General features: G+C 48.5%; 2 protein-coding genes across 2 annotated transcripts in view; one reads left to right on the top strand and one right to left on the bottom strand.

The window, feature by feature from the left end:
* Positions 1 to 1,525: 1,525 nt before the first annotated feature.
* Positions 1,526 to 8,246, bottom strand: NUDT21 (nudix hydrolase 21). Its single transcript, XM_027646912.1, has 7 exons — positions 8,019 to 8,246; positions 6,287 to 6,487; positions 5,019 to 5,082; positions 4,271 to 4,360; positions 3,553 to 3,628; positions 3,081 to 3,195; positions 1,526 to 1,818 (listed from the first exon to the last, which is right to left on the bottom strand). Exons 1-7 carry the CDS (start codon positions 8,132 to 8,134, stop codon positions 1,797 to 1,799), a joined length of 684 nt encoding a protein of 227 aa, XP_027502713.1. The 5' UTR covers positions 8,135 to 8,246; the 3' UTR covers positions 1,526 to 1,796.
* A 117-nt stretch (positions 8,247 to 8,363) lies between these two features.
* The window catches only part of OGFOD1 (2-oxoglutarate and iron dependent oxygenase domain containing 1), an 8,943-nt gene continuing 5,040 nt past the window's right edge, over positions 8,364 to 12,266 (top strand). The window contains exons 1-6 of the mRNA XM_027646758.1: positions 8,364 to 8,514; positions 8,845 to 8,990; positions 9,078 to 9,124; positions 9,258 to 9,358; positions 10,188 to 10,304; positions 11,148 to 11,239. Coding sequence (XP_027502559.1) covers positions 8,364 to 8,514; positions 8,845 to 8,990; positions 9,078 to 9,124; positions 9,258 to 9,358; positions 10,188 to 10,304; positions 11,148 to 11,239 — 654 coding nt within the window. The remainder of the gene's footprint in view (positions 8,515 to 8,844; positions 8,991 to 9,077; positions 9,125 to 9,257; positions 9,359 to 10,187; positions 10,305 to 11,147; positions 11,240 to 12,266) is intronic.

Raw genomic sequence — 12,266 nt, 5'->3', positions numbered from 1 at the left:
CACAAGGGAGACAAGAGCGGGCCCGAACCCCCCGCCCCGGCTCCGGGCGCCGCGTCCGCCCGTCACCCCGCGCGCTGAGTCACGGCCGGGGCGGCGCCTGCACCGGGCCGGCCCTGCCCCGCACACCCCCCGCCCCCGGCACGGCCGCCCGGGCGGGAGCCCCAGACCTGCGGCCGCGGAGGGACCGCACGTGCAGCGCCCTTCCACGGGCAGCCTGCAGCAGGAATTAGTGTCCAAAACTACCGCGGAAGGTAAGGGGGTGCTGTTAAATGCCAGGGATCAAAAGCTGCAACTCTGCTCCTTGTTCTTGTAGGAACTGACTTCCAAACCTCCACCACCGGCCCTTCCTCGCTTCCACGGGCAAAATGGTTCTGTTCTACACTCCCCTGCTAGCTTTATTTCCCCCACCTGGCAGAGAAGAAGCCACACGTTCTGCTCAGCAACTCTCTGGGCCTTCCATCCACAGGACCAAAGTGAACAGCCCTGCCACCACCTTCCCCAGCATCTGTGGGTACACTTCCCATATTGCACAGCTTCAATCTGACCAAGGCACCAAGCTGTCAGGATTGTTCTGTACATTGCTTACCAGTGCAGATGGCAGCAGAGCCAAGCACTTTGGCAAGGCTGAGTTCTCTTGGCAGCTGGCACTTTCCAACCCTGCACAAGCAACAGTGCATCTTCTCATCAGACGCAGAACGTGGAAACAAATGTTTTAAAGACTCATTAAGCAAAATTACGGAAGGCTAAAGGCATTGGGACGTGTCACATCCAACTGGAATTTATGCTTAGCCAAGCACGTAAAAACCCCAGAATTAGTAAGGTTGATTTTTACTACCTGCAAGAGACTGAAATATTGAGGAGAAAAAGCAGAAGCATGGATACCCCTTGCAGGATGACACAGCACAGCTCGGCATAACATGGAACCACTTGCATATGGCTTTGGCAAAGCATTTCAACATGACCCTAATTCTGTCCTGTAGCTAAGGAAATATATACAAAATTACCTTCACTTTCCCTATTTTAACTGTATCTCAAGCCAGTCCAACAGAAATTTCGGGGTTGTTACTATCTTAAGGGGCACAGAAGAAACATATTGCATGTCTTCCAAGCCCTGTACAAACAGATCAATTCTAGTAACAAACAAAGGCTACAGTTGCCCTCAAGTTCTCATACTCCCTCAAAAGAGAGGTTCTGTTCTCCGAGTTAAGACTCAAAATTATATTGCACCTACTCAGACTGTTTAAATTTCTCCCTGATCTTAATTCCCTGCTCAGGGATGCAGATCAGAGCATCTGAGTGGGCCCTGAATGGCTCAGCTCCTCCTCTGGCTTCCAAGATCTTCTGTATTCCTGAAGAAAAGTATTAAAAGTTTAAAATATGTCCCTAAAAGTAGGAGACAACTAAATAAAAATAAATTAAAAAACCACCAAACAAACAAACAAACAAAAACCCCAAAACATCCCAACCAATCAAACAAACAAACAAAACCCAAAAGCCAAACCAAACCCAAGACACAAGACAAACAGAATCTTAAACCATTTTGTTTAATGTTGTACAAAACAAAAAATTGGTGAGTATTACAATGGAAAGGGATTAAAACACTGGTATCACATTGCCATCTCTCTACCTAAACAGTTGAGATTCACTTCTCTGTTCATACCATAGAAACTTCAGTGGCCTCCAGGAACAGAATGACTTAAAAAAATCCTTGTGTCACACGTATTCTTCACTCTACATTTTAAAGCTGTGCTCACAGAGACGGCTTCTTCTATTGGAGTCTTCAGGTAAACAGGAGTTCAGTTGTAAATAAAGTTGAACCTAAAATTTAAAAGGATTATACCAAGTAAGGAATTTTCATTCTTTCTATTTAAGGGGAGTTTTGAATTATTATGCAAATGTTTTGTTTCTGCTCTGGATAAGCCTCCACCTGACAGGACAAAAGTGCATTTTTTAGTAAGACAGCTTTCCAGCATAGCATCCTTTTTAACAGCCAATCCTCCTCTAACACTGCACAACTGTCTCTTAGGGTTGCAGAAGAGCTAATTATTAACATTTTATCTCCTAAGACAGTTTCATAGATATGAAAATCCCAGTGAGAGTTACGTTCCTTCATCAGCAACCCCTTCGCAGCATTTCTGCTGTCAGGCAAACCTTACATATTCCAAAGGTAACATACAGACACACTCAACAGCAGAGAGAATTCTCAACTAAGTTCCACAAACAGCAGTGGAAACGACCATCCCTCTCAGCCCCCAGATGCTCAGCCTTTAGATGCCTCTCTCTGTTGCACTGCTACCCAACCAGCACCTGTCTGCAGAACAGCCAGTGTTCTGCTGGTACTCAGAAGCACCTGCTGTTTTCAGAGGGGGAAGCCAAAACTGGGGCTGGATAGACAAAAAAACCCAGCAGGAAACAAGCCTATTATGGGCAACACCTGTGCTGACATTCTGTTAGCAGACTTTCTTCATCAAAGGAGGAGGAGGACAGAGTTACTTTCCTGAAGAACAGCTGGCAGGCTGTGGGATGCTTGGCATGTCTGAACGACCACCCACAAAAATAAGAAACCAGTGAGCTCTGGAGACCTGAGGCACAAGCCATGTCCAGGTAAGAAAGCCAAAGAGTGTGTACCTTGGGAAGAGGAAGGAAAAAATACAACTGTCCCTACACATATTTGTGTCATAAAAATACTACATGTTATAAACTGTAGCAGGGAGTCTAAAAAACCCACCACATTTAATCAGCACAAAGCTGGGATAACATGCACACCTAACTCAGAGCCTCAAACTCCCATCTCGGCTTTTACTCTCACGCTGCCTCCAGTGCCTACAAGAAGCTGTTCCTCAGCCTGTGCACAGCTTCATCCTCACTATCTGTCACCTTTCCTTAGCTACAACTGCTGTGTAGGACCTTGGTGCCAGCCAGTTGTGGTCAGTGCCTCTAAACTGCCCATCACACCTTGTCTGAGGGAGATTCTTTGGGATAGCTACAACCTTTTCAAGTTGGTTTCTGTAGTGCCTCACCTTGCTCTGGTTTCCCACAGCAAACATATTCCCAAGAACCATCATACAAATACAATATACCTGCTCAAAAGTTGAGGAAGGCTGGAAATGATGGGTCCATATCCTGGTGCATTGTCATAGAGCTCAAACAAGGGTGCAGCGACCAGCTTGTAATTTTTGGGGACTGCAAACAAAGCTAAAAACAAATACAAGTTGATTAATAAGACAAAGCAGAACACATTCAGTCAGGGTATCATTGTCCCACACAGCCCTCAAAACAAGATCACTACACAGAGCACTCCAGCAGGTTTACTCCTTTTCTAATTAAATGTGGGGTTCATATGCTGAACAGGAGCAGGAATGACAATTTACTAGGAATTCATGTTCAAAGGATCATCTACCTTCAGAACCAATACCAGCATTTAATTTCATTAGTGATCAACTATAAACAACTGCAAGCATACAAACAGAAACTTGCTACATCTCCTTGTGGGAAATGCAAGCATTTAGACATTGTTATAAATACAACCCTTTGCTGCAAACAAATACCTACCCTTTTCTTGAAGCTGGACCAAAAAAAGCTTTTTGTGCTCTTTTGGCTTTGTAATATGAGCTGGGATATAGGGATACTAGAAAAAAAATGATAAAAATTAGTTGTACAGAGCTTTGAAAATATTGTGCAATCTAAAGTGCTACTTTATAAATTATCAAGCACTGTGCAAGCTTTCAATGTGTCATATATTTTTCTTTCATGGCATCGAATAAAAAAACCCAAAATTTTGTAAGAAAGTACTTAAGCAAAGAGTGCTGTTGCTGTCACAACTAGTGACAGGATCTAAATGGGCACCAATACTCACAAGCAGTTAAAACAACCCAGTAAGACAGAAATGCATAACAGCAAAATGAGCCTCTAGAAATAGGGTAGTGAGACTAATTTATTCACAGGGCATCTGTTCCATAAGCTGCTGCAAGAGTTTCCATTGTGGCTACAAAAGGAATTTCAGTGGTGCATCTGTCTCAGCACAGAACTGGAAGCTATTACATCCAGTGGTTTCTCATCCATCATGACATGTGTGAGGAGGGAAACAGAAGTTTCCAGAAAAAGAGGCTGCAGTTTCTCCCCAGTCACCGAAAGGAGATAAAACAGGTAAAACCCAGAAAAACTAACTGCTCATGCAGCAGGTACTCAAAAAGGCCAACCAGTGGGTTGAAGGCTTTGGAGGTACAATCAGTACTGAAGAAAGAAGACAGAAGCCCACAGGAGTACTCACCTGAGGAGGTTCAAAGTTGGGTCTCCACCAGTTGCCAATGCAGTCATCAATCACCCAGTCCTGCTGAACACCATCCTGGCGACCCAGTATCTACCAAAAATCCAGTAACAATCACAACTCTAACTATCCCAAGTCCATTTTTCTAGAAAACACGTACTGGAAGAACAAAAACTTGTTCTGATATAGTTTAGAACTGTTCTGAGATAGATTTCAATAGAATTGTAGAGTATTTTTGTATAAAGTGGAATTTTTTAGTAAAAGCCTCGTCTGGCAGGACAAGGCCACTTTAGAGAGCATTTCACATTCCATGCTGTATTCAGCTGGCCTGAGTCCTATCTGACCAGTGGGAAGAATGAAATACATTGTTACACTAGCTGGCAGCAGTAATTTAGGCTAATTGGAGGGCATGGAAAGTTACCAGTGCAAGGGGAGGACTATCTCAAAGGCAAGTCCTCACCAGCTGAGCTCCACAACATATTTTATTGCTCATCTGCACATTCACTTGCCTGAAGCCAGCCAGAAAGCAAAGCTGCAAATGAACACAGGACTTGAGCAGCACCAGGAGTCAGCCACGCTCAAGATGCAGACAAATGAAAACTTGACTGCTTATTTGTAACTACCTGAGAACATGACAAAAGCAACAAAATAACAGCAGCGGTAAGGAGACCACTCTAATGTTTTGGCTTAGTCTGGTAATTCTAAGATAATGTAACATTCTGCTATGGAAACATAACAACACAAAACAGACCTCTGTCATTAAGCGTTTGAGCCCTTCCACCTCATCTTCTCCTGGATTGAGTTCACCACCAGGCCTGTTAAAACAACAGTGATGAAAGCTGAAGCTACATTTTATTGCATTTACCAACTTCCACAGGTAAGTTCAGATGTGCTTCCAGGTAGGGAGTTATAAATTCTCTTATGGTCCTTAAGTCAGAAATTCCAAATCTAACTTTGATATTGAAGACAGCAGGATAACTTTCACCAAAACCATGACTGAAAGGGCTACTCGTGTCCCTTATAAAAATAACTATTATATAAAATACTTTCAATTCAGCAGGACAAAGCATAACAATACACATGATAAAGACTGGGACACTTAAAGGGTAAAGTTTTAACAATAATAACCAAAAGCTGAAGAAAATGTTGTAAATACTGCCTGTATTTATTGTTATCTCAAAATCAGCACACGCAGAAGCAAACAGAAAGCAGAAAATAAAACTCCTGTGAGGAACCACCCCACATTTGATGCACAATTAATGAAAAATCTAAAACCACATTTTCATCAATACAGCATTTCACAAGTCTGTCTGTGCACAAACACCCTTCAAATCCAGACGTGAAAAACTAATCTAGATATGAACTGAGACTTCACACATACAGGAAATTGAGAGCAAACAATACAAATGTTAAAAACAAGAGCAAGAACACGAGCAGGGTAACTTGAGACAAGTCAAGACCATCTGGTTTAAAATAGAAAACAAACACCAACCACCATCACCACGACCGCATCCAAACGTTAGAATTTCACTCTGGCACTGATAAATATGAGATGAACTGAAGTGATTTCCTCAAATTTAGATGCCTCCCTTTCTTGCTATCCCAGCTCACCCAGTAGTTTGTAACCAGGTATCATTCTGTATTTACAGGGGGTTAGTTCTTGAACTCCACTTGCCTGTTTTTGCAGGCATAACATAAGCTATGGAAGCATAACAGCTTTCACAATGCAAGTACAACACACCAGCTGCTGACAATGACTTTTAAACAAGATTTTACCATAGTGATGCACTGTAACTAAGATTGCCAGCTGGTTCCAAACTAAGTCACCCCCTCATGAGCAGTCAGACAAACACTTTAGATGAAAACCCCACCAATCAAAAAAAGACTTTCCAGACTAAGCTTTTGTAAGAAATGAATCCCATTCAAAACATCACCCAGCTGGCCACAGTTTAACCTCTAGCCCGCGTGTTTAGTGGTCTGTGACAATAAACTGAAGTTTAAAGTTTAAGAAACACTTACAGCTTGAAAAAAGTTGTCCCCAGCTGCAGCAACAGCACGTGGGGCAGCCTGTGCTCGTGCACAATCAGAACCCCCTCCACCGTCCTCCTCATGCCAATCTTGTCAAACTCCTCCCTCATGCGCTGGAACCGAGCGGCCACGGAACTGTCCTTCTCATACAGGGGCTCCTTGGTGCCAAAGGTGTAATTTGTCAGAGGATACCTGCAAGGGGGCAAAAATTGTAACTGCATAAAGAAACCGAACTTTAAATCCCTCTGACACAGCACCTCCCCTGAGGCAGACCCTTCTGTGCCTGGGGGGTAACTCAGAGTGCAGGGCTGAGATCCTTGCTGGTGGCTCACGGGGCCCTTGCCCCAGAGAGATCTGCTCGAGGAACACACGAGCACAGACAGTCCTGCTGAGCCACACACCAGCCTGCTGCTGGCTCAAAAGAAGGAAAGAAGCCCAGAAGGACCAAATGTTATTCAACAGCCACCCTCTTTGATCTCCATGCCACAGAGAAAAGGCAGCTGAAGCTCCAAGAGAAACTGGAAAAGAGACCGGAGGGAAAAGCTCTGCTGGGAAGGAAGGAAGGAAGCTGCACAGGACTGCAGTTGTTTTCTGCAGATGTAATGAAGGGCCTGAGAACTGAACTGTTAGAAGTGGTTTTGTTTTGAAGTGGGAAATCAGGCATCTGGATGACAGAAGAGGAGAAATGCTGAGTGTCTGAGTGCAGGGTTGAGAGCCTGGGGTAAGATAAAGAGTGTGAGCAGATCCCTCTGTTGAGCTGGTGCTGGGCCTCTGCACTCTTGGGACAGTGCAGTGAAAACTCAGTGATTTCTCCAAGTAAGAGGGACTGAAAACAGTCAGAAAAGAGAAGAAAGGTTAGGCAAGAAATGGCCTAGACTTTAAAAAAAAAAGATGCTGATAACACAGCTTCCAAATGAGTCATTTCTTCAGAAACTCTACAGAAATAGTCCCATCTCTGAAGCTCATATTTGAATTTTCAGAAGACTCTGAATAAATTCAGCTACACTAAAAAATAGAAGTGTTAGTGATGAATAGTTAAAATTGAATATTGACTGCTACAGTTAACATCTGCTAGTTTTTGCAACTTGACAAATGTACTTAGCAAAGAACACGTTCTACGTCCACCAGAACTTTCTGGAAGAAGCTAAAACATATGGCTTCTCAATAAAAAATACGTAAATACTTATTATCAAGTAGTTTGTATCTATGACAGAAGTAAAGTTTTCTCTGGTAGCAACTACTCTTAATTAAACCTCAACACCTGCACCAGACAACCCACAAACACCAGGCACATCCAGCTACATCCTCCTGACTGGGGTCACAGGGCCAGCCCGAGCCCCAGCGAGGCCAAGAAAGCCCGTTTCCCTCTCTGGCGCCTTTCCGGATAATCCGTGAGAGTGTCGGTGACGCTCAACGGGCCCAAACCCTCCCTGTGTTACTCGAGGCTCACACCTCCCGAGCCAGACGCTGTTTCTAAGCACTAAAGCGTTCACTCCCCCGAAGGAGCCCCCGGTACCCCCGGTACCCCCGGTACCGCTCAGCAGCCCCCGCGTGGGGGGAGCCCCAAAGGCACCCGGGCTGTGCCGCCACCCTGCCCTCGGCTCTGGGGGAGGCCGCGACCCTCCGGCCCTCGCAGGGCGGGCGCTGAGCACAAACCCCCCCGGGGCTGCTGAGGGAGCGGGCAGGACGGGGCAGGGGCGGGCAGGCCCGAGGCGGCGCTCACAGGTTGATGGTTCTCTCCAGCGTGAGCGGCTTCGTCTGCTGGATGTACTTGTTGCCGAACTGGTTGACCCCGCGGGGCCAGCCGGTCTGCGAGCGGTTGGGCGGCACCACGGACATGGCGGGAGGCGGCGGGAGCGACGGGTCAGCGCTGGGCGGTGGGAGCCGCGTCCGCCATTAACGCCCGCCTGGCCCCGAACGCCGCGCGCCGCCTGCCGGGACCGCGCCCCGCCCTCCCCTACTCGCCCATTGGCCGGCGACACCCCGCCCCGCCTCCCGAGCCATCCGATTGGCCGCCGGGGGCGCAGCGCGAGGGCCGCCGGGAGTTGCAGTCAGGCCGGGCGGCGTCATGGCCGCCAAGCGCCGCGGAGCGGGCGCGCCGCCGGGGGCGAAGCGCGGGAAGCGGGAGGCGCGCGCCGAGCTGTGCGCGGCCCTCGGGGACGCGGCGCTGCGGGAGCGCGCGGGGGCGGCCTGGGCCCGCGGGGAGCGGCTGCGGAACGGTACGGCACGGTATGGCCTGGTACGGCACGGTATGGCCTGGTACGGCACGGTATGGCCTGGTACGGCACGGTATGGCCTGGTACGGCACGGTATGGCCTGGTACGGCACGGTACGGCCTGGTATGGCCTGGTATGGCCTGGTACGGCACGGTATGGCCTGGTACGGCACGGTGTGGCCTGGTACGGCCCGGCGTGGCCTGGTACGGCACGGCGTGGCCTGGTACGGCACGGCGTGGCCTGGTACGGCCCGGCCGGGCCCGCGGGGAGCGGTGCGGCACGGTACGGCCCGGCCCGGCTCCCCGGCCCTCACCGGCGGCCTTTCCCTGGCAGAGGCGGCGGCGCTGGAGCCGGCCCCGTTCCGGCACGCCGTCATCCCCGGGTTCCTGGCGGGCGCGGCCTTCGCGGAGGCGCTGCGGGACGAGCTGCTGGGCCTCGGCTTCCACGGGCGGCACAACGACCTCCTCTCGCTGCGGCAGGTGGGCCCCGGGCCGGGCCGGGCCGTGCTGTGCTGTGCTGAGCCGCCCTAACCCCCGTCCCTTCTTCTCTTCCATGGGCCGCCGCAGTCCGAGGAGCTGGGGGCAAGCCCGGAGCCCCACATCGCCGCGCTGAGGTAAAGGATACACTGTGACCCGCAGCAACAGCACCTGTAACTCTTTAAATAGTTGGGAGACGATAAATTAGTTTATGGTGATATGGATGCTTTATAACACAGGAGGACATGTACCCTGTGCTTGTCTTCTCAGGAATGCTCTCTCTGAAGAATTCCGACCATGGCTTTCTGCTGTGACCCAGATAGAGCTGGAGCCAACTATTGACATCTCTTGTGCTAAATATGAGTATACTGGTCAGTATATAAGTGGTCCTTTCCCTAAAGCTTCTGTGCACATGTAGGAAGCAAAATGTCTATGGAATATCTAGTTTTATAACCCATCCCAACCCTTTTCTAGTTCCAGAGGGTCCCAGAAGCAGCAAATCAAAATCTCAGAAAACAAAGTACAAATGATGGAAAAACTATTGCTGTAGTTCTGATGCTGGTGGCTTTAACTGGGCCTGGTGTTGTTGCAAGTCCCCACCTTTTCAGAGATGTTCAGCCTGTGTTTATGTGGCTGCTTCCATGCAAAAGGGTGACATGTTCATCTTCCAAATGCTGCAGTTGAGTTTGTGAATTCTAATGGCAAAATGTCACTTGGTGACTCCAGGTTTCAGCTGTGCCTGTGCTTTCAGTCATGAAAAGTCACTGTAGGAAGGGGGAATTTTTTACTGCAATCAGTGTCTTTTTTGCACAATCAGTTGCTGGTCCAGCTTTTCTGTTCCCAGGATTCCCCCTCCCCTCTATTCCAGCACCAAACCTACTCCATTCAGAAGTCAGAGCTGGAATCATTGTTTAGGTTGGGGATCTCTGTCCCCTGTGCCCAGTGGCAGCCAGGAAGGGGTGGGTGATAAGGTTTGACTGCTTGTACCTTCAGAGGGGGCTCATCTGCCAGCTGCAGTGCAGTCCCACAGGAGGTAACCCTGCAGATCTCGGGATGGTGATGCAGTGAAAATGCAGTTCCTGGGAGGAACGTGTTTCTTCTTGTTGTGCCCTCGTGGGGCCCAAGCTGGGAAGCAGTGGTTGGAATGAATCACGTGTGTGCTGGAAAGATGCTGCAGCAGCAACAGGTGTGTGATTGCAGATGTGTTGCTGTGCCACGATGACGAGCTGGAAGGTCGGAGAATCGCCTTCATCCTGTACCTCGTCCCAGCCTGGGAGAGCAGTGACGGGGGAACCCTGGACCTGTTCAGCACAGACGGTGAGAGCTCGGCCTCAGGGGGGTGGAAAACACGGAGCTCACGTGCAGCTTGCTGCAGCTCTCCCCTCAAACAGTAGCAGGGAGATAAAGAGTGTCTCCTTTGTCCACAAAAGTGGATGTGTAGGTAAAATTCACACCTTTAGGGATGGGCTGTAGTGGGGTTTACAGACAATGAGCAACAGCAGACAAAGAAACAGCCTTTTATTCTGTTCTTTTGGAAGGGCTGAGAGTGATGGCAAGTTGGAAGCAATGCCAGTAACTGTGCTTGGAACTCCAGATTGATGGCAGTAATGTCCCTTTCCAGCAACAGAGCCACAGAATGGTTTGGGTTGGAAGGAATCTTAAAGATCATCTAGTTCCAGCCCCCTGCTGTGGACAGGTGCACCTTCCACTATCCCAGGTTGCTCCAAGCCCTGTGCAACCTGGCCTTGAACAGTTCCAGGGATGGGGCAGCCACAGCTTCTCTGGGCAACCTGTAAAGAATTTCTTCCTCACATCCAATCTAACCCTGCCCTCTGTCAGTTTGAAGCCATTACTCTTTGTCCTGTCACTCCATGCCCTTGTCCAAAGTCCCTTCCCAGCTCTTTTGCAGCCCCTTTAGGCACCAAAAGGGGCTCTAAGGTCTCCCTGGAGCCTTCTGTTCTCCAGGCTGAACAGCTCCAACTTTCTCTGCCTGTCTCCATAGCAGTGCACTGATTCCTCACCAAGCCTCTGCTCTGAGCTCCCTCCATCCCTTATACCCAGGTGTCCTACCAGTCACTGTCATGAAGTGAGAGAGAAATAGCAGTTTCTAGCAAGTTCCAGTTCAATATCTTAACCAGAGTATGTTTTCTTCCTCCTCAGAACACCTTCAGCCACAGCACATCACCAAGTCATTAGTACCTTCGTGGAACACGCTGGTTTTCTTTGAAGTGTCTCCAGTCTCTTTCCACCAGGCAAGGAGCTGTCTCTTGTTCATTTTTTGATTCTCATTGTTGTGGTTGTTCCCTCTGTGTGTTATTACAATCCTGATGGGGAGGGAGAAGAACTGTGGCTAGAGCAGATACTCACACTTAGTGCTGTGTGCCAAAGGCAGGGTTTCAGGGACTTTAAGGAGGACAAGAACTGACAAAGCCAACATTAAACTATCAGTCTAGCTTCATCAGCCTGGGAAAGGAAAACTTTTGTTTTGTGTTGCTATCCTGGCAAGCCCCTGCTGTGAATTTGGCTAGGGCTTGTTTTTGTTTGTTGGCTTGTTTTAAACTAGCTCACATTTTTCATGAGGGGCTCCTGAGCCCACCCCTTGCCAACAGGGGCATCATTTGTGCTTTCTCTTCACACTACTGTTACAGCACCTTAGAGTGTGAAATTGTTCCATTTAGCCCAAGCTCTGCACAATTTCATGAAATCAAGATTTAACAGTGACCATCACTGTGGGAAAACTAAGGGTTTCCAGAGGCCAGGGTAAATGCCAGGATAGAGGGTCTGCTCTTAGTCTGACAAATAAGCAAAGAACCTTCATGCTGGCTTGTATTACAGCATTTTTTAAAAAGTAAAGGACAAAAAAGCAGAGCAGTGTAGCCTGCCAAGGCCCACGGGTGCTCCGTGTTGTCTGACCTTCCAGACTGAGTGTGACAGCTGATTTTTGCAGTCCTTTATGGTCCTTCAACAGCATAAATGGTAGAAAAATGAAATGCAATTACTTTATAACAGAATGACAAAGCTCTCAGAGAGAGCTCTGCTGTGAGCTTGGAGTAAAATCTTAGACTGGAACTCTGGAAACACACAATGGACTTGAGCATCAAAGTTTGCTTTAGGCCTCTCTGATAATCCCACCTGGTCTAGCCCTGTCTGACTTTTCCTTGTATGCAAGTGGGCTCTCTGCAGTCAGGTCCATCTCCTGTTGTGAGTGTACAGGGTGCCTGTCACCCCTGGTCCCAGCAGTGCTGTCCCCCAGCAGTGCTGTCCCCCAGCAGTGCTGTC

Source organism: Corapipo altera, unplaced genomic scaffold (assembly GCF_003945725.1).
Source record: "Corapipo altera isolate COAL_440 unplaced genomic scaffold, ASM394572v1 62, whole genome shotgun sequence".
NCBI classification, from domain to species: domain Eukaryota; kingdom Metazoa; phylum Chordata; class Aves; order Passeriformes; family Pipridae; genus Corapipo; species Corapipo altera.
This window is presented reverse-complemented; position numbering and strand designations above follow the sequence as displayed.